The 26,219-nt window shown below is 45.2% G+C and overlaps 1 protein-coding gene across 6 annotated transcripts in view; it reads left to right on the forward strand.

Annotated features, from left to right (window-relative positions):
- The window catches only part of FER (FER tyrosine kinase), a 464,961-nt gene extending 442,798 nt beyond the window's left edge, over positions 1-22,163 (forward strand). For 4 of the 6 annotated variants that reach the window (XM_055565828.1, XM_055565827.1, XM_055565829.1 and 1 more), the window contains 3 exons: positions 5,119-5,273; positions 10,606-10,728; positions 12,075-15,999. In XM_055565828.1, the coding sequence (XP_055421803.1) occupies positions 5,119-5,273; positions 10,606-10,728; positions 12,075-12,217 (421 nt within the window). In that variant the 3' untranslated portion in view covers positions 12,218-15,999. Of the gene's footprint in view, positions 1-5,118; positions 5,274-10,605; positions 10,729-12,074; positions 16,000-21,875 lie in introns of those variants that run through there. The other 2 variants (XM_055565835.1, XM_055565830.1) reach the window with 2 other exon arrangements.
- Positions 22,164-26,219: the final 4,056 nt, after the last annotated feature.

The raw sequence follows: 26,219 nt of genomic DNA on the forward strand, positions 1-26,219 counted from the left end.
GATCCTCAAGAGAAAAGAATTACAAAGCAAAGCAAAGGACAGACAACCCGCCTTCAGCAGGGATCACTCCTAGAATAAAACAGTGTGTGTGCATTCAGCAAGCGTCTGCTGAGCACCTGCTAGTGCCCGGTACTATTCTGGGCACTGGGGTATAGCTCGGAACAGCACACCACCTCTTCACAAAGGCTTCACACCGGCAATGCCCACCTCCCCCTTCCCGCATTAGTTTACCCTCTATACACTAGTATTACTGTCTGCATAAGTTAGAGGGAAAACCCCTTTGACCTGAAAGGCTCTCTAGTCGCCTCCTCATTTCTCCATATGCCTTTATAGAAAACTGACTCAAGAGTGGCTAAACCTCCCTGTCTCCACTTCTTTCTTTCATTCTCTTTGAACATGCGTCAGTCATACCATCGTACCCACCGCACCTGAGACTACACTTGTCAGTCTCATTAAATCCCACATTGCTGAATCGAATGGCCAGCTCATCGTCCTCATCTTGCTTGTCTCCTTAGTAGTAGCTGACAGTTACTGTCTGATTCCTCCTCGAAAAGCCTTCCTCACTTGGCTTCCAGGACACCAGCTCCTCTGTTGGTTCCCTCCCTGCCTCACTTGCTCCTCCTCAGCCTTCTTTCTTCAGTCCTTCTCTAAGTCACAGAGTGCTCTGGAGTACAGTCCTTGAATCCTCCTTCCTCTCTACACACACTCTCTAGGTGAAAGCATTCTCTAATCCCATAACCTCAAGCGTCACCTCAAAGTTGACAACTCCAAGACCTCCCTTCTGACCTCCAGACTCATACACCCAGCTGCCTACCCAACATCTCAGACTCAGTATGTCCAAAACCAGACTCCCCACCTGCAGTACTGAGTTAGTTTTGACTACATGGGTCCGTCTAGTCAAGGCTATGGTTTTTCCAGTGGTCATGTATGGATGTGAGAGTTGGACTATGAAGAAAGCTGAGCGCCGAAGAATTGATGCCTTTGAATGTTGGTGTTGGAGAAGACTCTTGAGAGTCCCTTGGACTGCAAGGAGATCCAACCAGTCCATTCTGAAGGAGATCAGTCCTGGGATTTCTTTGGAAGGAATGATGCTGAAGCTGAAACTCCAGTACTTTGGCCACCTGATGCAAAGAGCTGACTCATTGGAAAAGACTCTGATGCTGGGAGGGATTGGGGGCAGGAGGAGAAGGGGACGACAGAGGATGAGATGGCTGGATGGCATCACCGACTCGATGGACATGAGTCTGAGTGAACTCCGGGAGTTGGTGATGGACAGGGAGGCCTGGCATGCTGTGATTCATGGGGTTGCAAAGAGTCAGACATGACTGAGCGACTGAACTGAACTGAACACAAACATACATATATCAAAAAAAAAAAAAGAAAAATCTAAGAAACAAAAATTGCTTAAATGACATAGGAATTTCTCTCACACATTTAAAAGAAAAAATCTAGACATACAAAGTCCAGATTGTGTATGGCAGGCATACTTGTCATTAGGGACCTGGGCCCCTTGTCTCGTTACTTCTCCAGCTTTAGTGTGCTTCCTCTTTTCGTTGGTGGGAGAGAGAAATGTAATGGTCCTTCCCCTCTAAAAGAAACTTACTAGAAATCCTAGACAACTCTTCTGCTTGCAGCTCATTGGCCAGAACTTAGATCATGGCCAGATCTCGCTGCAGGGGAGGTTGGAACGAAGAGCATTTTTTAGCTGAATGAGAATATATGCAGCTAAAAATGGGGTGGGAGGTGAAAAAGAGGATTAAATGGACAGTAGGGAGCAGCTAGCTGTGTCTGCCATGCTCTGAATCTGGTTCTCCCCCAGTTCCCCTTTCCCTTGTCAGCCACATTCTCCCAGTTGCTTAGGCCAAATGCCTTGGGTCAGCCACGGCTCTTTTTCTCTCCCAGTCTACATCCAATCCACCAGCAAATCCTCTTGATTGTGCTTTCAGAATAGATCCTGAATCTGATAGCTCTGACCACCTCCACACTTGCATCTTAGTGCAAGCTGTCATCGCCTCTTCTAGACTTCGCAGATAAGCTGCTTACTGGGCTCTCTGGTTCTGCCAATCCACTCTCCACACAGTAGCATATCATCCTTCAAAACCTAAGTCACACTGTGTCATTCCTGTGTGCAGAACCCCACCTACCTCCTAGCTGATAAAATCCAAGGGGCTTAGTATTAAAAGGCCATGCATCATTTGGTCCTGGCTCACTCTGATTAAATCTGTCTTCTCGCTTACTCATTCCACTCCAGCTCTGCTGGCTTCCTTGATGTTCCTTGAATATACCAAGTATGGACCAATTTTAGGGCCTTTGTATCTATAAATACTATTCCTTCCACCCTGAATGCTCTTCACCTAGAGATCCCCATGGCTTGCTCCTTAGTTTCTTTCAGGTCTTTGATCAAATCTCACATTATCAGAGAGACCTTTCCTAACCACCTATCTAAAATAGGATTCCCTCTTGAAAATCTTTTTCCCTTTATATAGCTCTTTTTCCTCTTAACACTCAACATTGTCTGACCTTTCTTCTGATATTCTGTGTGTGTGCATGCTCATATGCTTTATTTATGTCTATATATAAACGTCTATATTACATATATGAATCTGATTGTTGAGCATCTTCCCACTAGAACTAGAGTTGCAGACTTGGTCTCTTTTGTTAACCACCATCTTTCTATTAGTTAAGGGAGGTCAAGACAGAGTTCTCTGACAGAGAAATGTAATGGGTACTTCCCTTTTCTTTTAAAGAAACTAAAGAGTTCTTCTGCTTATATCTCATTGGCCAGTATTTAGATTATGTCTGGAGCTAGCTGCAGGGGAGGTTGACAAGTCTCACAGAAGTCTCAATTGAGCTAAGAATAAATGAAGAGGAGCGAACTATGTAAAAGTCTAGAAGGCGAGTACTCCAGGCAAAGGGAATAGCAAAGTGCAAAGCCCTAGTGTGGAAATAAGCTTGTCACGTAGGTGGGGGTTGTCCTATGTTTGGGGACAAAACACAGTTGAATGTGGCTGGAATAAGCAATTATGGAGACACCGGAACACGATAGAGGCTGCCCAGGCGGCACTGGTGGTAAAGAAGCCCTGCCAGTGCAGGAGACAGAAGAGACTCAGGTTCCATCCCTGGGTCAGGAAGATCCCCTGGATGAGAGCATGGCAACCCGCTCCAGTATTCTTGCCTGGGAAATTCCATGGATAGAGGAGCCTGGCGGGCTAAAGTCCATGGGGTCGCAAGGAGTCAGACACGAATGAAGCAACTTAGTCAATTTAGTACACACGCAGAACAAGGTGAGAGAGGCAGGGCAGATCACCAGGGAGGGTTTTGCGTATCCCAGATGCAAAAAGGGAAAAGAGAGAAAGAAAGGCACCTGCTGGGAGCAGGAGCTCCGCTGTGGCAAAGGTCATGAGGAAGGAGGCTCGGCATACACAAAGGTGGGATTGAGCTCAGGAGTCCCCCTGGAAATTCTCGAGCATCTACCCCCAAAACCAGAGTCTGCCTACTCTCTGCTTCGTGCTCTCACCTACACCTCAGACTTTATGGGGGGGGGGCTGTCCCCCATTACCTCTCTCTGAAAAAAGAGTTAACTTACAGCTCCAGTTAATAAAGTTCCTGGGTGTGATAGTGTTTCAACCTACAAACTCCTTTGGAAGTCCTCTAGCCTGCCTGAATAGGTTTTTCCGGCCACATGTGATTGCTCAGAGCCTCCCAACTGTGAGAGGCATGAGATGTTCTAAACTGTCTAAATACAGATTCCTTTGAGCAGTTAAAAGATTGATTAGAAATTGTATTGGTGAAGGGTTTTTCACTTGTTGGGCCAATGTTTGCTGCTAAGTTTCCATATCCCTTACCTGCTGTGTCCCTGGCAGTGTATTGATTAATATAATTGGTGTAAGTAGTAGCTTTAATGTTTGTAACCTTGGACCCTTGAGTTAATTCTTTTTCTTGTTGTAGCCCACCACACCTTTGCCCTATAGGAATGCAACTTTAATGCTTTTGGAGGGTGGCGCCTGACTAATCACCTTTAGAGAAAAATAAGTTTTCTGAAGAAAGGGTCTTAAAATGTTAACAGGCCTCTGGGCCAGAAGATGAAGCAAATCACCTAAACTTTTGCATATGATAAGTTTGCAGGAAGAAAGCCTGGCTTACTGCATGACTCTACCCCTTCCCCCATTATTCTCTATGCATAACTTAAGGTATAAAAACTACTTTGAAAAATAAAGTGCGGGCCTTGTTCACCAAAACTTGGTCTCCCCATGTTGTTCTTTCTCTCACCTTCTAGCTGACTTATTCAGCCTCTTTTCTCCACTGAATTTCCTCACTGAGCTATCCTTATTTAACCACTCTTTATATCCTTAATTAACGTTTAATTAAGCAATTGTTTCCTGATCGCCGATGCCATCTCCCCTTCGAATTCCCTGGATCCACCGGGGCTGGACCCCGGCAGGCACCAGCCTCTTTGGCACCTCAGCCATTCTCCAACCTTTGGGAAATTCCAGGGATACACTGCCAAAGGCACACGCACTATTTAAGTAACTGAAAGTAAAGAAAATGTAAATGTTCTGTTTCCCCATCGCACCCGTCACACTGCATGTGTTGAGTAGTCACGTGGTCCGTGCTGCCTACCAGCCAGCACACACGGGGCCCGCGGGGCCGCATACGCCCTTGTCCCAGAAAGTTCTGTTAGTGCAGCTCTGGGACAGCCAGTCAAGAGAGAAGTAATACGGAGCCTGCTTAGTCTCTCCTGTGGCTTCTCTCTTAACCCTAGAATCAGTGCTTCCTGTTTCAGTGGGAATGATGCCCGTGGCGCCTGGATTAGCTTCCTGTTTCAGTGGACATGATGCCCATGGCGCCTGGATTAGCTTCCTGTTTCAGTGGACATGATGCCCGTGGCGCCTGGATTAGCTTCCTGTTTCAGTGGGAATGATGCCCGTGGCGCCTGGATTAGCATGTGGCCCATCACATGTGCATGTGCTCTCGTGGTAATTTTTACCTGTGACAAAGAGAAAGACTGGAAACTCACATGCATTCTTAACCTCATTACGAGCACACTGCAGATGTGAAAATGCAAAGTGTGGAAGCCATCCATGTGAATGGTGTTTTCTGTGTCTTATTGTGACCTAGGGATCTTGCTGCAAGAAACTGCCTGGTAGGTGAGAATAACGTGCTGAAAATCAGTGACTTCGGAATGTCTCGTCAAGAGGACGGTGGTGTGTATTCATCTTCTGGCCTGAAGCAGATCCCCATTAAGTGGACGGCACCAGAAGCGCTTAATTATGGTAAGAAGGGACCCTTCCTTTCTGGTGGTCAAAGCGGACTCCGTCAGCATGAACAGTCACAGGCAGAGTCCCGGGGCAGAGCAGAGCACAAGTGAGAATCAGCTGAGGGGCAGCACACAGGGTGTGTGTGTTCAGACTTTGTACACTTGAGGACAGACTTAATTCAGCGATTTTATTGATCAGATTTCTGTGTGTAAGATTGCTAGATTTAAAAGATGGTTAGAGTTACAAGCACTGTTAAGTGTGAGTGTGCATCTGAAAGTTTCTATCGTGATCCAAGAAAAAGATTATTTCTATTTTAATAGTCAGATTAGACCCAGAGTCAAAGTGTTGTGTGGCTCTGGACCATTTCCTTTGAATACCTTATATTTGGTCCAATAACCTCATCTGATGTTAGGTTCCTAAAATACTGAGTCTGTAGTTTCTCTCTGAAAAACTGACATGGTTTCTTAGCATCTCAGTCTCTGGAACTTGTATAAATCTTTTGGGAAGAAAGAGATGGAATATGTGTGTGTACATATCTAAATCACTTTGCGAGGACATTTCGACTCAACTACCCTCCAGTATAAAATAAAAATCAAATTTAAAACATATCATAAAATGATTCTTTGTTAATTTAAATTGAAAAGTACTTCATCATGAAAAATTAATATAAAGTATTTACAAAAGTCTTAATGCCTAAATTAAAGACAGGTAATTTAGAAAAAGCTTTGAGGTAAAATTCATGTGACATAAAACTGACCGTTGTAAAGTGACCAGTTCAGGGGCGTTTAGTGCCTTCACAGCGCTGCACAAATACGGCCTCTGTCTGGTTCTAAAACATCTTCCTCACTCCAGAGTAAAGCCTTACACCCGTATTAAGAAGTGACTCCCCCAACCGCTGGCAAGCTCAGACCTGCTTTTGGTTGCTATGTATATACCTATTCTGCCTATTTCACATAAATGGAATCGTATACTATGTGGCCATTGGTATGTGACTTCTTTCACCTAGCATAAGGTTTTCAAGGTTCAACCGTGTTATAGCATGTATCATTATTTTACTCCTTTTTGTAGCTCAATAATATTCTGTTGTATGTATCTACCACAGTTTATTTATCCGTTCATCCACTGATGCGTATTCGAGCGGTGTTTGCCTTTTGGCAGTTGTGAATAGTGCTGCTTTAAACATCTGTATACTAGGATTTATTTGTGTACCTATTTTCAATTAATTCTGAGTACACACTAGGGAATCTGGTAATTCTGTGCTTAAGTGTTTGAGGAACCACCAAATGTTTTCCAGATCAAGCTTTGGAATATGATTGTTTTGGAAGTGAGTTGGGATGGATCCAGACACCACAACCAGCTTTGCATTTTGCACGTCAGCAATGCTACTGAATAGACATGCGCAGGCAGTTGTCATTGTAAGAAGTTGACTAAGCTGTTCTAGTTTCCAGCAATGCAGTTTTTTAACTTAACACTTCAGGGATGCTAAGCCTCACCCTTAGTCTGTCTTCCCGTGTGCTGGCGAGAGAAGTGCTGGTAAGCTTTGAGGAATCCCACCACTCCTCAAAATCCACAGAACATGGCAGCCCTGCTATTTTCCACAGTGATTCTGCTCTGGGGTGGTCATTATTCTGAGGCTATATTCCTAAGGAGAGCAATCACAAGATGAAAGAAAGGACTGCAATCTTTTTTTTAATGGAGACATTTTCTTAGAAAACGAAACATTGCTAAGCACTTCTTGTTGATTCTTACAGCAGCCCTATAAGGGCCAGTCCTGGACTGGGGGCCTTAAATACTTACCAGTAAAACCCACTCTTGTTCTTAATCCTGTTGGCCAGATTCTCTATATTACATTGCCTTTAAAATCTCTCTTACTGCTAAGCAATTATGCCAGTAAAATTCTGCCTTTTAATCAGGGCGTATTTTGGTTGAATTTCAAGCTGACTAAAGTATTTACCAAATACTTTAATTCAGAATTCTAATTCCAATATCTGTAAGAGCCAAACCTAAATTTAGCATGTCATAGAATAAAGACATGTTTCCCTGTTGGCTCAGATGGTAAAGAATCTGTGTGCAATGCTGGAGACCTGGATTTGATGCCTGGGTCAGGAAGATCCCCTGGAGGAGGGTGTGGCAACCCACTCGAGTATTCTTGCCTGGAGAATCCCATGGACAGATGAGCTTGGTGGGCTGCAGTCCACAGGGTCACAGAGAGGCAGACATGACCGAGCAACTAAGCGCAGCACACATGAAGATCTTTGGTGGGCAGTGACGGACTGCTTTTTCATGTTAATTTTATAAAATACTGAACACCACACCCTCTCATCACAAACTGAAAATGGCTTAAAGACATAAACCTAAGTCTTTAAGACAACATACAACTCCTAGAAAAGATCATAGAAAAAACATTCTTTGACATAAAGCATACCAATGTTTTCTAAGGCCAGTCTCCCAAGGCAATAGAAATAAAAACAAACCTAATCAAACTTACAGGCTTTTGCACAGGGAAGGAAACTAAAAACAACATGAGAACACAACCTACAGAATAGCAGGGAATATTCAGAAATGATGCGATTAACAAAGGCTTCATTTCAAAAGTATGCAAGCGGTTCATACAACTCAACAACAAATAAACAACCCAATAGACCTTTTTCTTCTTTCCTTCTTTCCCCAAAGGAAAGAACCCTTTCCTTCTTCTCCAAAGAAGGAAAACAAAGGACCAACAGGCACATGAAAAGATGCTCAGCATCACTAATTATCAGAGAAATGCAAATCAAAACTGCAGTGAGATACCACCTCACAGCAGTCAGAATGGCCATCATTAAGAAGTCTACAAGTAAATGTGGGAGACGGTGTGGAGACAGGGGAGGCCACTGTTGGTGGGAACATGACTGGGTGCAGCCACCGTGGAAAACAAGACGGGGGCTCCTCAGAAGACCAAGCGCAGCATCACCACATGATCTAGCCAGCCGACTCCTGGGCACACACCCAGGCAACACTCTAACTCAGAAAGACACGCGCGCCCCAGCACTCACAGCAGCAGTGCTCACAGCGGCCAGGACAGGGCAGCAGCCTAAGCCCATCCCAGGCGGGTGGACACGGAAGACGCGGCCCACGCACACAGTGGGCTGGGAGAGAATGGAATGACGCCGTTTTCATGACATGGGTGCAACTGGAGACTGTCATACCAAGTGAAGTAAGACAGAGAAAGACAGGCAGGCACCATATGGTACCCTTACATGCGGAAGCTAAAGCGTGACACAAATGAACCTGTCTGTCAAATAGCCGCAGACGTGGAGGGCCAGCTGGCAGTGGCCAAGCGGGAGGGGGTGCGGTCAGCAGGTGTGAGCTTTTATGTACAGAATGGAGAAACAGGGCCCCACTTTATATGTTTATACACAGAGAATATTCAATGTCCGATGATCAACCATAAGGGAAAAGAATATTTTTTAAAAATGTATGTACATGTATAACTGAATCATCTTGCTGTACAGCAGAAATTAATACTGTAAGTCAACTATACCTCAATAAAAATATTGATAAAAAAATTTTAAATGCAGAACAGTTTAGATGAGGGAGAGATTTCTAACAGGATGAGAAGGAAGTCAGGAGTATTTATTACCCAATCCAGTGAGGGAGTTCCTGAGTGTGTGCGCATGTCTCGGCAAACCTGAGAAACATTTTAGTTCTCCCAGAATAAAATTACTGAAGATTGGCTCTAAATCCTAGCATATTTTAACAAGAGAAAATATATTTTACGAAAGTCTTACTTGTTGTTCTACATGGAGATGTAATTTAAAGCATGGCTGCTATATAATTAATACTATATTGTATATCTGAAAGTTGCTAAAAGAGTAGATCCTTAAAGTTCTCATCACAAGAAAAAAAATTTTTGTGACAGTGGATGATAGTGTTAACTAGACTTACTGTGATTATTTTGTAATATATACAAATAGTGAATCATCATGCTTTACAACTGAAACTCATATAATGTTATATGTCAATTATACCTCAATAAGAAATACTAAGTAATTCCTTAAAATAATCCAGTTAAAACCAGATTCAAAAGTCAGGTGACAGAGTTAGGTTATAAGCTTTCACTTCCAGAATGTGATCTTGGTTTACAGAACAAGTGGCCATTCTTGACCTCTTCCCAGATATCATCTCACAAAAAGGCATTGGGTTCTCTGGGCTGTACATGTCCTTGAAGAGTTAATTAGTCTAAACTTGTGGCCATTGAATGATTTTCATAAAAAGCTTTAAATCATTGGATGTCAGGCATGAAAAAAGTTGATGTACAGACAAGGCAACTAATCTTGGTACTGACTCGCATAGTGAATGTCCATAATTACTGTCTAGTAAGAAGGAAACTAATTCACACAGCTGGAGACGATGATCCTCCAGAACACTCCAATCTCTGACATCAGAGCAGTTAGCATAGCAGTATTGTGCTATTTCCTTGTACTGTTTGCAAGAAAGAGAAAAGGCCATCCTACTCAAATTAACAAGACATTTTTAGAGGCTAGGCATTTATAAATCCAGGAATGGCAGAAGTACACTGGAAAATCTTGGAAATTCATAGTCTTTTTGCTTCCACTCCTTGATGTCACATTCATTCCAGAAGGTATCTTTGTTTGGCTTCTATCTCTGTGTTTGTCTAGAAGATTACCAAGGGGAAAAAACAAAACCAAGAGCTTAGCTTATGTAATTCAGTAAAACAGGTGCACCAAGATATTTTGACAAAACAAGGCACCATGTAATTTAAAGAAGTTGTTTTTATCAGCAAGCTATGTTAATTCTACTCTATTCAAAACACAGAAAAATGAATTTGCCATAAATGAAACTGTCAGTGGAGAAAATGAGACGTTTAGGCATGTAAGAATATCTGTAAACAGTGATGAGTAAAAAAACTGAAGTTAAGAAACTTTCCTTGTTGCTCTAACTTTGTAATTTCAGTAGAAAGAAATTGAATGCAGGCAGAAAACAAAATTACATAACTCCCAGCTTATTTAATCTCCTAGGCATTGATGTATACAAATTTATATCTTTTTTATATAAACCATCCAGCTCATTTAGAGGCCACAGAGAGAGTAAGCTTGCATACTGAGTGAGTATGTGTTCTTGGTGGGGGAAATGTGATTTGGAAGGTGGTTTGGTTAAACTAATAACCTGAAGACTGTTTATTTAATTGGTGCATTACTCCTCCCGGAAAGCAAAACTAGGCAAGAGAATTATATCACTAATTGTTGAGTCCCTGGTAAGTTTAAACATGTGACTGACACAGACATACGCAATCAGAACTTGTCACCTGCTTACCCAGTGCGCTGGCTGTGATTTGTCTGCCCTCCAGGGAGGTACAGTTCCGAGAGTGACGTGTGGAGCTTCGGTATCCTGCTCTGGGAGACCTTCAGCCTGGGGGTCTGCCCCTACCCCGGAATGACAAACCAGCAGGCCCGGGAACAGGTGGAAAGAGGTGAGCTCAAGACACAGGGTAGCGGTGTTCACGGCCGACACCGGGGCAGGCTGAGGCTGCGTCTGCATTTCCCGGGCAGAGGAAGGCGGTGCTGTTTGGGTACGTGATAGACACAAGTGTGTGTGTGTATTTAGTCACTCAGACGTGTCCGACTCTGCGACCCCATGGACTGTAGCCCACCAGGCTCCTCTGTCCATGGGATTTCAAAGGCAAGAATACTGGTTGGGTTGCTGTTTCCTTCTCCAGGGGATCTTCCCAACCCAGGGATCGAAGCCAGGTCTCCTGCTTGGCAGGTGGATTCTTTATCATGAGCTATCAGCAAAGCCCAATCGAAAAGGTGTTGATACATCTACTTTTGAACCTGAAGGATGGTGTGGATCTTACACAACAAAAACCAACCACAAAGCCTTTGAAACATCCCAGCGCCTTGGAAATAGAAGGGTCTAGGCTCTTCTTCCACTGCCTTTGCCTAGCACAACCTCTGCAAGGCTGTGCTATTCACTCTTTTCCAGGGAAACAGTTAAGAGGCTCAGGAACAGTACCTGTTTTTTATTCTGTGCCAAATACACAGTGTTAATGTCCCTACTAATTGAAAGGTAGTTAGACTTCAGGAAGAAGTGGAAAGTCTTGTAACAGTTCTAAAGGAACCCCGTGGTATTCTCAGATCAAAGGCAGGCCTGAGCATGTGATGCTGGCACCCTTGTGTGGACCTGTGTGTCCACGGCTTTCGACAAATGCCAGCGCCCTAGCTTCAGGCCCCCCACGGGGGCATGGTTGTAGCGTTGGGGGCAGGAGGGTGACTTGCCAGCATCCTTCCTAACGCTGAGGACATGCGGACAGGTACACACATCCCACCCCGCACCCTGCTGGGACACTGCCTGGTGACTCTGAATTAAAGATTCTTCTCAGCTGTAAAGCAATATGACTTGTATTCATGCTTGTTTCACTTTTGAGGTAATGTTTCTAAATCCTCATCCTCTCTTCACCTTCAGAAACCTGAGCTGAAAGAGGTGATTTAAAAAAAAACCGCCGATAGCATCTACAAGCTAACACTTAGAGCAGCTAAAACATGCACTTGTATGTGATGTTTCTCACATCAGGCTTTGTTCATTTGTCACAAACACAAAATGGGTTTGTGGCACTCGAAGGTAATGATGTTGCTCTATGATATTAAAACGGGCGTTACTTACAGAAAAGAAAAAAAAAAAATCAGCCTGCCCTAAAATGGCATTTTTGTTTCTGTTAACCGACAACATACGGTACTGCAAACAGCGCGATGCCCTGTGTGAACAGTGGTGTCTGGTTATCCCCGTTCTAAATTCTCTGTCCTTCTCTTGTGTCTTCAGGATACCGGATGTCAGCCCCTCAGCACTGTCCAGAGGAAATATTTAAAATAATGATGAAGTGTTGGGATTATAAACCTGAAAACCGCCCCAAGTTCAGTGAACTTCAGAAAGAGCTCACGGTCATCAAGAAGAAGATCACGTAGTGACGGAGCAGCGTGGACGCGGCCTCTCCTCCCGCTGAGTAATACTGTTCTCCTTGTTAACCATGAGTGTATACCGTGTTGTGTGCAACCGTCTTCTAAGGTTACTTTTTTATTAACTGTTTTTTTTAATATGTGCTGTTTAAGGGGGAAAAAAAAGGCAAAGGCATTGAAGCGCAGTCCTTGCACGGGCGCTCCTAGCTCAGCCCCGCGGGAGTAGACGGCACGGCACGGGCTCTAGCGTGCCGGGAGCCCGCCCGTCCTGCCCTCACCGGGCGCTCCGGCGCTCCGCAGGGCCGCTCCAGGCCCGGCTCCCCGCTGCCGCCCCGGCCGCGGCCCCGCTCCGTCCGTGCGTGCGCCGCCCGGCACGCCGTGTCCGCGAGGCACGTCCCGACCAAAGTCAGCTTTCTGCGCCGCCAGGGCAGGAGCGTGATGGTAAATATCACTTCACACTGAGAACTGTTCAGACCTCCCAGGGGTTTTCTCCTTTCTCGCCAGAAATAAGCATAAGAACCCTCCCGTTTCTTCCTCCGAGTAAGGCTGTGGTTTCCCTCCTGTTTTGTCGGGGATGGTGTCTGGAGTCCCCTCACAGAGCTGGCAGTTGAGGCCGCGGCTTTTAGAGGCCGTTTTGGACGGCTGTGACCTGTGGCAGAGTCTCTCCTCCACACACAGACACTCACACACACGCACACGTTATGATCTGAATTCATGAACAAGGTTCTGAGAAATGCTTTCAGGAGCTCTTAGGTACAGCCCTGTCGGCAACCAGAAATTGTTTAGGGAAGCTCCAATGCACAAGTCCACAAAAGTCACAGCGCCTTTGAAGCGCCTTGATTCGAGAGGAGACATCTCGGAATTCAATTCCTTTCATCCACGCCACTTTCCAGGGCTGTCTGAACTGAATGGTCCTAGTTCATAAACACATGCCTGTGTGTGCACCCGTGGGCATGTGTGCACACCCCCCCCCCCCAACACACACACACACACAGATAGTACCAGGAAGTCAGGCAGGTGTGAATGGAGCGAACAGCTCGGAAGTCAGATGAGCATTATCAAGGAGGTAGCTGTAGAGGCGGCCCTGCTTTGTCCACTCTCTGTTCATTTACTCTCACACGGCAACCTGGGAACTCTCACCGTTAGCGTCAGCTGTGAGCGCAGTGGAGATGCGTCACGGGGAAACGCTGCCCAGTTTAAACTAGGATTCTCTTCGGCTGACAGCCGCATCCAGGGAACTTACCCCATCCCATGTTCTGTATATAGTTGCCTCAGGAAACACGTGTGTGTGAGAGACAGTCACGCTCAGGGGTAAATGTGCCTGGGAGCTTTTAGTGCGTGCTCCGGCCTGTGTCCAGACGCACAGCAGTGATCATTTGGTCTGCGTTCAGTGCAGGCGCTTATGGGATGGAAATGCCTCCCGCCCCATCCACCTGCGTGCTGCCTGGGAATATCACTGCACACGGAATGAAGGTGAAGAGAAAAGGGGCTGTGTGTGCGAGTTTCATACACGTTTCATGATTACCACATCCGGACTAAAAGGAAAGCATAATAAACTTGCCCTCAAAAATAATGCAATATACAAGGCAACTTCTTTTAAAAGCAGCTTTGTTTCCCTTCTGTCAAATACGATGAGTAAGTGAAACCTTCTTTTGATGGCATAAACTGCGGTAGATCACAGCACAGACTCAAGATTAAGAGCTCTGCTCTACACTCACTTGCCAGCTTTCAAAAGCAAGAATAAAATAGGGACCTTTCCGCCCTTTGCCAATGCTTCCAAGTGCACTTCTGTAGCATTCTTTATTAAAAAAAAAAAAAAAACAGCCTCCCATCACTGAGCAGCCCCAAAGCTTAGCTATCAGCAAAGAGAATGAAGGTTTGGGCTTTAATTTTGTGAACAAGACCTGAAGCTTAATCTCTGCATTCTGGTGGAAAGAACGAACATGGCTTTGATATTTCACTCATCCAGGCCGTTAGAATTTACAATTCACATCATAACTCTATGCTTAAATTAAAGAAGCTTTTCATAACATCGTGACATCTGCAGCATTTAAATTCCGTCTTATTCTGTGTCGCAAAGCAGGCTGTGGTATAGTTCAGGATTAATAACTTCTTTCAGGGTCATATCAGTTGTATAGACTATTCAGTTTAATATAGGCACATGCATTAAGAAAAACTTTTGCAGACCATTTTTTTTTACCATTAATTTTGTTGTGCTTGAAGCATAATTTATTCATCCCTTCTGTCACTGATAATTATTGGAATTATGTACTTTAGGAGGCTAATCCATACCCAGAAAGCTCACATGCAAATACTCCCCTGAATTTGCAAGTTGATGTAGGGAAAGAAGGCTTCAGAAACATACAAAATAGACTTGTTTAGTAAGAAAACAGTGGTAACCAAAACTGCCACTGGTCTGAATGTAATCCAGCCAGGTCACAAATCTTTGTGTGGTGAATGGGTTTTTCAAGTATGGCATCTCTTCTCCTGTTCCGTTTCTGTCGTCAGTCCTTAAATTTATGACCACAGAGTAGGGGGCAGGTGAGCCCAGGCAGCTGGACCCTCCCCTGCATTTTTCTGTCTTGAGTCACCAAGGAACCTGTATGAGAAATAGGTAGGTCATCATTTTTCAAGGAAAGAAATCTTTTATTGTCAGGTAGGCATTTATTATCAACACTAGAAACCTAAAATTATTTTGTGTTCCACGTAACCTAAGGTTACTTCCCAAAGCCAATATTCTCTTTCTCTTCTAGGAAATAATAATAAAGGGTGTGAATAGGCTTAGTTTAGATGCTCAAACCCGGAGGTTTCATTTCAGTCCACTCTGTCACTGGGTCCCTAGTGACAGGTCTCATGTAAACATTTCTCTTTTATCTCCCAAATTTAATAGTCAATATAGTTCTTCATCCATAATCCACCATTTTATCACAGATACTCTATTATTGAAGCCTCTCACTAGCATTATCAGTGTAGAACATGAGTCTAATTGTTTCCGCCAGTTTTCATATTTCACAACTTTTTTCATTTGAGGGTCGTTTTTAAAAGAAAAGAAAATGTTCGGTCATTGAACAGTCTTCATTTCCTTTAAACCACAGTACGATTTTCTTGCGTATGTTTAACTCGTGTTTCAGTTGTGCCATATGGTCTTACATAAAGTTTGGCCAATACCACTAAAATAGCTATAGCTTCACAACTCTGGTGTGATGCGTGTCATGAAGGAAGTGTTTTAGTTATATGCCGCACACGAGGACCTTACAGTGGGGTAAACATAGAAACGGCAGCGCAGAAAGTCCCGTCGAGGCCATCATTCAGTTTCCTCCGTCACACCGCCCCCTCGTTTATTCCCGTGGCCTGAAAGCCTTCCTGAGTTGCCCAGGGGGCTCTGCTCTGGGGCTGGTGTCCTCTGAAGTGAGACTAGCTGATACTTGCTAAAAAGAAGTTGTTTGCCTTAACCTTCCTTTTACATATGCGTACTCCCCCATCACAAGATTGGCATTTTAGATGTTTCTTGCCAACAGAATTGACTGTCTGTAAACACTGTTCTGAGTCACATGGAGACTAATTTTTGTATTTAGGAGATCACAGCCCTCACTCAAACAGAATAAATGTAAAATACAAAAGACAACAAAGGGGCAGATAACTGCAAAAGACACGGTTTCTTTATGTGTTCATATGTTAATTAAAGGAAAAAGATTTTATATGAAAATGAGTTTATATTACACTTCCATTATACTATTAAGTTAGCATGAAAGTTTACCATTAAAATAAAGTGTTACCTCTTTTATTACTAACTCTGATTTGCTTATAAATACCAGAAAAATTTTTATTAAATATTTTAGTTTTATTTATTTTCTCTTGAGTTTCATATCAAGTCTGAATACTGTATTATTTGGGAGGATCCAAAACCATATCTTAATTTCTGCCAAAGAAAATACACTGATTTAAAAGTCAGGATTTCACGTACCATGATTACCTACTTGAAGGAGATACTGGTACGGTTGCAGAGTCCCATAAAATTCTCCTTTAGAAGGCGATGCTATAATACAGAAGGTGTGTAAACTATATGTCTCAGTCATAATTTGATTTAAGGAAATATTTATTACCCCTTTGAAACCATCCTACTGCCTCATGCTGATTCAAAGATTACCTTCTGAATTGTTAAGTGTAGACATTAAAACTCACTTAGCTGCCTAGTAAGGACTGAGATTCTTAGGTGGGAGGAAAACCCTACTGTGCTAAATTCCTGATCACTTTAAATTGTGGAGAAGTGATGAGCATAGGCTTCAGCGCCTTTGCTAATTAGACGCCGAGGCGAGCGTGTGCAAAGAAGGAAGAGAAAGATTCCTCCGCGGCAGGAAGACGCAACCCCTACGGAGATCATCGGGTAGTTAAAGCGGAACCAAGACTGACGGTGTCGCCGGGGGGCCTGAGGAGGGCAGGGCCAGCAGGTCAGCACCTTCCCTACGCAAAGTCTAGCAGAAGCAGAGAGGTCACCTGCCAGCGTGGGGCCTTCGTGCAGGTGAGCCAGCCCCTCTCCCGTCCACCGGAGCGGTCTCCGGTCCCTCGCTGCGAGCCTGTGCCGTGCTGGCTGACACACGCTCACGGTCTGGCCGGCTCGCGGGTTTGGCCACGTGTGTTCAGACTCAACAAAGTCTCTCTATGTGTGAGTTAGTTATCTTGTTTCGTAAACTCAATCTCTGATTATTCACACCTTACTAGAAATCTGGTTGCAGCGGGGCCGGTCACGTAGAAGGGAGAGCATGCTGAGATCAATGCTGCTTCACCTTGTGGCCTATGTTAACTCGTGGGCTCCGATTGGCGCCCCAGAGACACCTTCCGAGGGTGAGCTCTGCTCTGGGAAAGCATGCGGTCCAGCAGGGCAGGAGGAAAATGACCATTGAATAGCAGTGGTCCTTGTCTTTACACTGGTGGCATGGGAGGGAAAGCAATCCGGGCACCGTCCTAAAGCCCATCTCTGCAGAGCCTGGCCAGCCAAGGTCAGACACGGAAGGCAGAGCAGAGACACCGGGAAGGAAGACCGAAGGGCAGAAAGAGCCATCACAGAGAACCAGCGTGGTGACTCAGAGGCTCACCCGCCAGCAAATACATGCAGCGTCAGTGAGGGAGGACAGCCCTCAAGGGGAGTTTTGAGCTGCTTCCCGCTGTATGTTACTAAACTCATGTAGGTCTCGAGTCCCTGCGACATTTCTTAAAGGACAGAGTCAGCCGTTGATCTGATTTTCTCTGCATTCCCTGTACTCAAGAGGAAGCCACCGCTGCATGGTTCTTGTGGAAGAGGGCAGACACGACAGAGGTTCAGCCCACCTCTTAAGCAGGGAGGAGCTGAAGGTGGTGCACGTGTGGCTGAGGGGGTCAGCGCTGGAGGAAGACTGCAGTGAGAGGCCCACGTTGTATTTTATGCAAGAAAAGGTCCCTCCTGAGGGGCTCCCGCTTGCAATGTAAACACATTTCCACTTCCCTCCTTGCCAGCAGGCTTGTAGGAGCTTCCAAAGAAGAACATTTAGGAGTCACTAAAAAGATTCACATCTTGAATTCAGACATCACCTTCCCAAACGTCACCGCTGAAGTCAGAAGATATGAGTGTTCTACGGAGGAATGAAATGTTCTCAGTAATGGTAATGACCCCGGCAGCAGCAATTTGTAATTTGTAATAAGGTAGCAGCCTTATCCATTCGGGAGCTTTTTCTCAATATCTGCCACGTCAGGTTCAAGGAACCCTGCTGGGTGCTAGTTCGTCTGTTTTCTTTCTTTTCTTTTTCTTTCTGGTTGGTACTGATTTTTTTCTCTCATACTCAGTTTCTTAATCTTTTTAACGAAACAGAAGAGCCTTCTCTCATCAGCTTTTATCAGACAGTGTCTTCATCGGCTTAGACCGAAGAGCTTCTCTGGTGCTCAGGGTGCCTCCCAGGGAGCTCCCAGGCATCCACCCACCAGGCCAACTGCACACGCTCTGCGAGAGGCCCCGGGGCAGATGCAGCTGGGAACACCGAGAGGCCATGTCATGGTCTCTGGAGGACACAGGACGACTGGGTGGCATGTGCGTGACCACTGTCAGCTCTTGGGAGATGGTCCCAGGACGGAAGGACCACCTTTCCCAGGCAGACGCGCCCAGGGAAGCAGCCTGCTGACTTGGCCGAGGAAGCTCATTAGGTGACCTAACACCTCCAGAGAAATGTCAAAACACTAGTGGCTATTTTCAACCTCTGGAGATTTTCAGTCTTCCCACTCCACTTTTCTCTGCCAATAAGTTTTATTGTTTCCTTCACTCTCCTCTTGTCAGTAAATGTCTGAAAGTATTTCAGTTGTACAGTGTCAAAGAGTTTTTTCATCGCTTCAGGAAAGAGGGTAGCAAGTATGAAGACTCCAGTTTAAAATAAGGCATCCACCTAGAGATTCAGACCCCAAAGCGCCATTGTGTTGAAACCAAGCTCTACCTTCCAGGCTCTCCCAGAGTAGTACTCTTCCTCCAAAGCCAAACATCACTGTCCTGGCTGTCGACAACATCTTAGAATAAGCACCTTCCAGAATCTATCCAAAGCAGATTCTAAAATGACACACTAAGAAACCAGATTTCAACAATTAAAATGATAACAAAAACACTATTTTCATCTCTCTGTACTCAGTTAAAACACCCATGAGAAAACTGGAACCATCCAGGCAGTTCATCTTAGCAGCAGCTAGTGTCTAATTTTGAAAGAATAGGACGGATGTCAGTGGGAAATAGCAGTGTTCTGAGCAACACAGGATGAGTATAAGATGGCCGTTAAAAACCCTAAATCCCAATTCCCACATTAAAACAGCAAAAATCTGAGGATGAAAAACTAAGTTGTTTCTAAACTTACTAATTTTCTTCATGTTAAATTGTACAACCTTGGTGGGAGTTATCTTTTGGGTTACCTGAAAGATATTTGTGAAGCAAAAAACTAAATCCCCTCCCTCCAACCCCTGATAGGAACTTAAATTTCTAAGTGCCCTGGATTCAGAAACTTAAGGGCTAAGAGGGAATCTGGAATGTTATTACTGAGATCCCAGGCAAGAGGACCATCCTGGCAGTTTTGCAAGCTTGTTAATGCATGTTTTTGTTTTTTCAAACATGGAAGACAGTGGGGTGGGGGGTGGGGGGCAAAATACTATTACCTAGAAATTTTCCTTCTGCAAATAGTTTGACTTGGTAGAAGTAAACTTCCTTGCCTGCTGTTAAGAAATGCCCAACTATTGTAAGCAAGTGCAGAGGGTGTGGTGCCCACAGCCACGCTTAATACTACTGTGAATGTTTTCCCCAACCCAAAGCATAGTAGGTCTTTATTTAGATGACAAGATGCTATGGCGGCCCATTCCCTGCTGGTCTAATTGCTTTGTGGAAGACCAATTCCAACAGAAATGAACTTACTTGCCGTGATTTCTCCTCTGATGCTAGGCCTTTCACACTTGAAATGCACAGAAAATATACATGTTTTAATGGAATTCACTGTCTTTGACTTTTCCTGTCAAAGAGATTGTTTCCAGAAGGCTCACCTGATTCCCCATAACAAGTATGTTTTATAATCCCCTGTGATTCTAAATCCAATCCCAGCTATAGGTTTTGAGCATCAGATCAAAATCAAAGATAAAGAGGAACTGCTAGACAGGGGTTTTGGTTATTTCAGATTCATGACCAAAGTGACCAGAAAACATGAAACTCCCTCTTGCTGGATGACCATTTCACCATATGAAGTGTCAGTTAACCCCATGCCATCCTGCGACAGAACCAGACTCTCACCATGGACCACTGGCCATTTTCCTTCTGCATTGAGGTTTCCTACTGAAACAGCTTTACTAGTCAGAGGCGTATAGATTTTATGTTTACCTTATGCTAAATATATTAAAGCAGACAGCCTGCTTAAGTAACATGAGTCCAGCAGGGCTTGGTGGTGGTGTGAGTTCTGCTGACTTTACGGTATGGTTTCTTGGTGTTTTCTCTTGGTTTGGTCTGGTGGGTGCCCTGAAAGATCGGACCTCTCTGAAGTCATAGCCATACAACCACATAGGGTTAGGAAAAGCCATATAAATACAGGAGAATCAGGTCAAGTTGTCACAGTCCCGAGAACAGCCCTGACTTCTTCAGGGAGCGCAAGCACACGGGGAGCAAAGACAAAATGTACAGATGTTTTCTGGGCCGTTGGGTGGTGGCACTCTGGCCCAAGCTGGACGGCCCCTGGCGCGGGCTGCAGCGAGCGCAGCGGAAACGTGCCTTTCTGGGTTGCTTCCGCTCCCCTGTGTTAGAAGACGAGGGTGGGGTGGTGCGGTGGGGACGGGCCTGCCCTCAGCCCCCCACGGGACGGAAGCCTCGTTTCGAGCAGGGCGCTCCGGGCTACAGCTTCCTTTCAGTGCCAATGTTGTCAAGTTAAAGCGCCTGTAATCTTCTGTTGTTATTTTAAAATAATATATTTGTGAAGCAGATTAAAGAAACACTGGAAATAGGGTGCCTCTCATTAAAAGCTCAAGTGTAAGACACACAAGCAAGGCCTTTGGTGAGTTTGTCTGGCTTTGTAAAACAAGTCTGAAAGTGAATGAGATGGATATCTGGGTGGGTAGCTGTCTTTTTTTTTTACCGTTTTTAATGCGGATCTGTATTTAACACTTATTTATTTGTTAGTTTTACATTCAGAAGAAATACACTTTGGCTAACATTGTAGGATGTTTTTAAATTGTTTTCTACTTTTTTAAAACAATTTCATCGTTTTTGTACACGTAGATCATTTTTGAATAGCCCCTTTTTCTTTTCCAATAGACCAATTACCGCTCATAGATAGGTGGGACTTTTTTTAAAACTGTATCCTTATAATAAATGTAAAATATTTGTAGCAAACTGTGCCTTGTCTTGTTTAATCTTTCCATGGTGTTTATGTTTCTCTTCCTATTCCATATAAATATTCTCTAAGCAGAAGAAAAGGGAGGAGAGACTTCCATGGTAACTGGCCTCCTAGGGACGAATAGTGCTTAAGAAATTATTAGCTTTCAGTTTCTCTGTAATGAAGATTATGCGTTCCGATGACAATGGGCGTGTGTTGCTTCCAGTCTGATCACCACTTCCTCTGTTTAGAAATCAAAACTGAAGTTCAAGTCCCATTTCTCTGTGCGGACTGGCTGTTTGCCAGGGTTTCTGCAGCTGTTGCTTCGTAGCAGGATTTGTTTAGACATAACGAGGATTCAGGGGAGAAAGGTGGCTGAGAGGGATGTTTGGAAAGAGACTCTGCATGCTGCTGCTGTATGGCGGTTACCCGCATGCACCTTTGACGGCTCGCGTTCAGGGCTGAGCGGGTCACGGAGCCAATATTCTGGACTTCTGTTTCCCCTTCAGTCAGCAAATCGATATCTTTCTAAAACGCAGGCTGTGGTGTTTACACGGGTTCCCCTGCATTATACCAGGCCCTGCCCCCTCCTCTTGTATTGGGAAGGGCAAGCACAGCCCTCTCAGAAACCCATGTTTCCCTCGGGGATGGGGCGGGGTGGGGGTGCAGCCGCCCCAGCTTCTTAGGCCGACAGAGGCCCCACGGCCCGGCTCAGCCGTCTGCACCCGCAGCGCTCTGCGTGTTTGTGGCCCTGGTGAATCCTTTCACCGCAGCTCCTGACCGTCTGTCTGCGATGGCATTCTCGTCTCCGGCAGGTTTGACTTCTGACGCAACACCCGACAACCCTGTGCTGTTAGACTTCAGCTGAATAGGACCAGGTGCATCCGTCACCAGGGGATGTCGGCTGTAGGACGGGAGCCCCACTCCCAGTTCAGATGGACAGCGTCTCTGAAATTCCCTGCACTTCTTAACGCCCTACCCTTCACCGTACCTCCCTCTCTGGATAACGATTTCTTCAGATGGTGGTAACGTGTGAAAAAACATGGATGGAAGAATTCGTTTCTGTTAATTAAAAGTAGCAGTGATGGTTCCTTCCATGAGAAGCTGAGTCTCCATAAAGTGTGTTTTTTAATTCCCCAAATCTTCTGCGATTGGACTGACCAACACACTCGGGCCCAACTCGCATACACGTCAGCCAGGCTGCTGCTGCTCCTGCAGAGGCTTCTAGAGTCACAGCAGACACCAGGGGCGTTGGGAGGCCTGTCTCATCCCTGGCTGGACCCTCACTAGTCTACGAACTTGAACAAACCGCATCACTACGTGGACCACAGGCTCACTTATAAAATAGGTAGGACTAAATTATTACCTAATATTAAACTTTGTCTTTTAATTTGGCTTCTCTGAAGGCATCCTGATTCCCTCTTCAGTATCTGGTGGCCCCACTCTGGAAGCCCCAGGGCTGATCCGTAAGCTTTATTAACCCAGTTGGAGCCTTTCTCCCAGACTAAGTCTTGAAGGACAGGAGGCGCTGCTGCAGGGCACTGCTCCTGGGAAAACCTTGCTTCTAGGAAACTGGCACCCCAGAGCGCCCCAGTTTCCTCCCATTCCCAAGCTCATTCTCTACCCTCCTGTTGACCTTGGGGCCTCCGGATGGCCTTAGCTCATTCCTCTCACTAAGCTCCCCAGAGGGCACCTCTGTGGCCTGCAGCCCCTGATCCAGGCTGATAGAATGAACCTCTACAGGGACGCCCCTTCTGGCTTTGAGAGCCTGTGATCTCCCAAGTCTTCGCAGGGTCACTGTGGAGTCCCAGGCCGAGTCTGCTCTCTTGCTTTTATAGAGTGGCTGTCAGAGTTCAGAAGTGATGAGAGGAAGGAAGAGTCCCTGAAGGTTCAGCCATCCAATGCACTGATTATCCAAACTGAGCCTTTTAACGTCTCCCCAGCCCTGGACATAGGTAATTCAAAATTATAAATGTTTCTTTTGCAGTGTCCCTGCGGTGACAGAGGCACCATAGGATAGTCAAGTGATAAGGTCAATGGACTAGAATGTTGTGAGAGGCTAATTGATCTATCACAGCAATATAAATGCCTGGAATTAATAGAAAAATAAATGTCACCAGGAACTGAGATATTGACCACCTTAGAGGCTATTCTCCCGTGGCCTTGTCCCACCTTCCACTCGGGCTGGGCCTTGTTCAACGTGCAGAGGGTCTTTCCCCTCCTGAAAACACATCCAGGCCCCACACACTTCCCTGTAGACCTGGGTGGAAGTCAATGAGTAATTGAAGCCTGTTGGGTCTTTAATCCCAACTTTCCAGGCAGCCCCTGCAAGCCTTCCCCTGTCTGCAGTCCCCATCTCGTCCCCTGCCAAACGTCAGGGGAAAGTATGACAGTGAAATGGCACAGCGGGACTCGAAGGAACACCGCGAGGGTGAGTGTGCCTTGGGAAAGGGCGAGAGTGGGAGAAGGCAGAGGGTTTGCCCACACGCCCCTCACTGGAGCGCCTGGTGCAGCAGCCGCATCCCAGAATCCGGGTGTTCTCACTCCCAGAACTGCATGCGAGTCTTCCAGGGAACGCCGATCAGAGACCACAGCGTCTCCCCGGCTGTGTCTGAATTACTGCCTCTTAACCTTGATCAAATCGGGATAGGCAGCCATCTGCCCAGCCAGGTTCACTCCTAAATTTCTCTGTATATCAAATCCCAGTCTCTCTCCTACATTGCCCTCACGCATATGGAAGCTTAGAAATGCGAGACCAGCAAATTCACAAAAGCATCCACCCTCCCTCCGCTTCACTTCTCTCCCAGACTTCCTGCTTTCCCCCCTCCTGCCCATCCTTTCACTTGGTTTGAAATCTGTCCTGCATCAGATACCCTCACGGTTTACCCCAAAGCAGACGTTCCAGGAAAACAATCATTGGTGTATATTAAAGTATATTCCTCAAGTACTAACTAGGGAAGACCAGAGTCCTCTACAAGGTTAAACATAAAATAAAAAAGGAAAATTATAAATTTAAAAAGTCCAATTATGAAGAGCAGAGAAAGAAAGGAAGGCAAATATCTAGATTCATTAACAGAAACTGACAAGGACTTAATCTCCAAAATATACAAACAGCTCATGCAGCTCTCTGTCAAACAAGCAACAGCCCAATCAAAAACTGGGCAGAGAATCTAACACAACCCTGAAAATCAACTATACAAAAGGCAGAAAATCTAGATAGACATTTATCCAAAACAGACATAACAGACGGCCACACAGCACATGAAAAGACGCTCAGCGTCGCGCAGAGAAATGCGAATCGAAGCTGCAGCGAGGCAGTCTGATGTCAGCGCAGTCAGCGAAACAGTGCAGCGCCAGCACAGAGAAAGAAGCGCAGACCAGGGGCAGAAAAGCAGAAACAGACCCACGCGCGTACGGCCGGCTGATCCACGACAAAGGGGGCCAGAGCACACAGTCTTGGAAGGATGGTCTCTTCAACAAATGGTGCTGGGAAAACTGAACAGCTACCTATGGAAAAATGAAATTAGATCATCTGTTAACACTGTACACAAAAATAAGCTCAAAATGGATTAAGACCTAACTGTGAGACCGGACACTATAAAACTTTCCACTAGAGGAAAACCTAGGCAGAACACTCTCTGACATAAATCTCAGCAATATCTTTTTCAATCTATACATAGGTTCCTTAAAAAACTATACACACACACTATATATATATATGTAGTATATAGGTTCCTTAGAAAACCAGAAATAGAGCTACCATATGACACTGCAATCCCACTCCTGGGTATATCTGGAGAAAAACATGATCCAAATGGGTACAAGCATCCCAGTGTTCATTGCAGCACTGTTTACAATAGCCAAGCAAGAAAGCAGCCTAAACATCCATCTATAGAGGAATGGATAAAGAAGGTGTGATGCATATATATATATATATATATAATTGAATATTACTCACCATTAAAAAGAATGAAATAACTCCATTTGCAGCAATGTGGCTGGACCTAGAGATTGTCATACTCAGAGAAGGAGAAATATCTTATGGCATCCCTTATATGTGGAGTCTACAAAGAAATGATACAGATGAACTTACTTACAAAACAGAAAGAGGCTCACAGACTTTGAAAACGAACTTACAGCTGATGGAGGGAAGGGATAGTTGGGGAGTTTGGGATAGACAGGTACACACTGCTATATTTAAAATGGGCAACCAACAAGGACCTCCTGTAGAGCACAGGGAACTCTGCTCAGTATTACGTGGCAGCCTGGATGGGAGGGGCGTTTGGCTGCTGCTGCTGCTACTAAGTTACTTCAGTCGTGTCCAACTCTGTGCGACCCCATAGACGGCAGCCCACCAGGCTCCCCCGTCCCTGGGATTCTCCAGGCAAGAACACTGGAGTGGGTTGCCGTTTCCTTCTCCAATGCATGAAAGTGAAAAGTGAAAGTGAAATCGCTCAGTCGTGTCCGACTCTAAGCGACCCCATGGACTGCAGCCTACCAGGCTCCTCCGTCCATGGGATTTTCCAGCAAGAGTACTGGAGTGGGTTGCCATTGCCTTCTCCACCAGAATGATCAGGGGACTGGACAAATCCTCTCTGGCTGAATGGCAGGATTTTCCCCACTCTGGCACATGAGCCCACCTATCTACCATGTCCTTAGATAACCTTTGGTGGCCACTGGCTCATTAAATGTTTGTAAATATTCTATGAATGCAGATATATAATTATAACACACTGAATTATGGGAAGGACATGCACAGTAGAGCCTCTGCTTATATAACCTACAGCTGTCAGAGAAGACTGTCAATCAAAGACCTCCTGGATTATGCAAAAAACTTTTCCTTAAAAATTCTACAACTCAGCCTTCCGGGACCATTACCTTCCTTAGTCTGGCCCACCTCTCTCTTGAGGTCTTCTCTCTGTTCACTTTTTCCTTGTCTTCGATAAACTCTCTTGCAATGGGTAAGCCCTCAGTTTCTTCTTTGCCTCCTCACCAGGAACCGAGTTCCACAGGAGGGGTCTCCATACTCGATACCGCTAACGTTCTGGTGCCGTGACTCAGATCTTTGTAAGAAAGAGACGGTCTCTCTCAGTGTGCAGGCGCAAAAGACTACTCGTTTCTCAACTCCTCTTTTCTCTTTCAATCTCTGTTGGTCAGAA

This window comes from Bubalus kerabau, chromosome 1 (assembly GCF_029407905.1).
Source record: "Bubalus kerabau isolate K-KA32 ecotype Philippines breed swamp buffalo chromosome 1, PCC_UOA_SB_1v2, whole genome shotgun sequence".
Taxonomy (NCBI): Eukaryota; Metazoa; Chordata; class Mammalia; order Artiodactyla; family Bovidae; genus Bubalus; species Bubalus kerabau.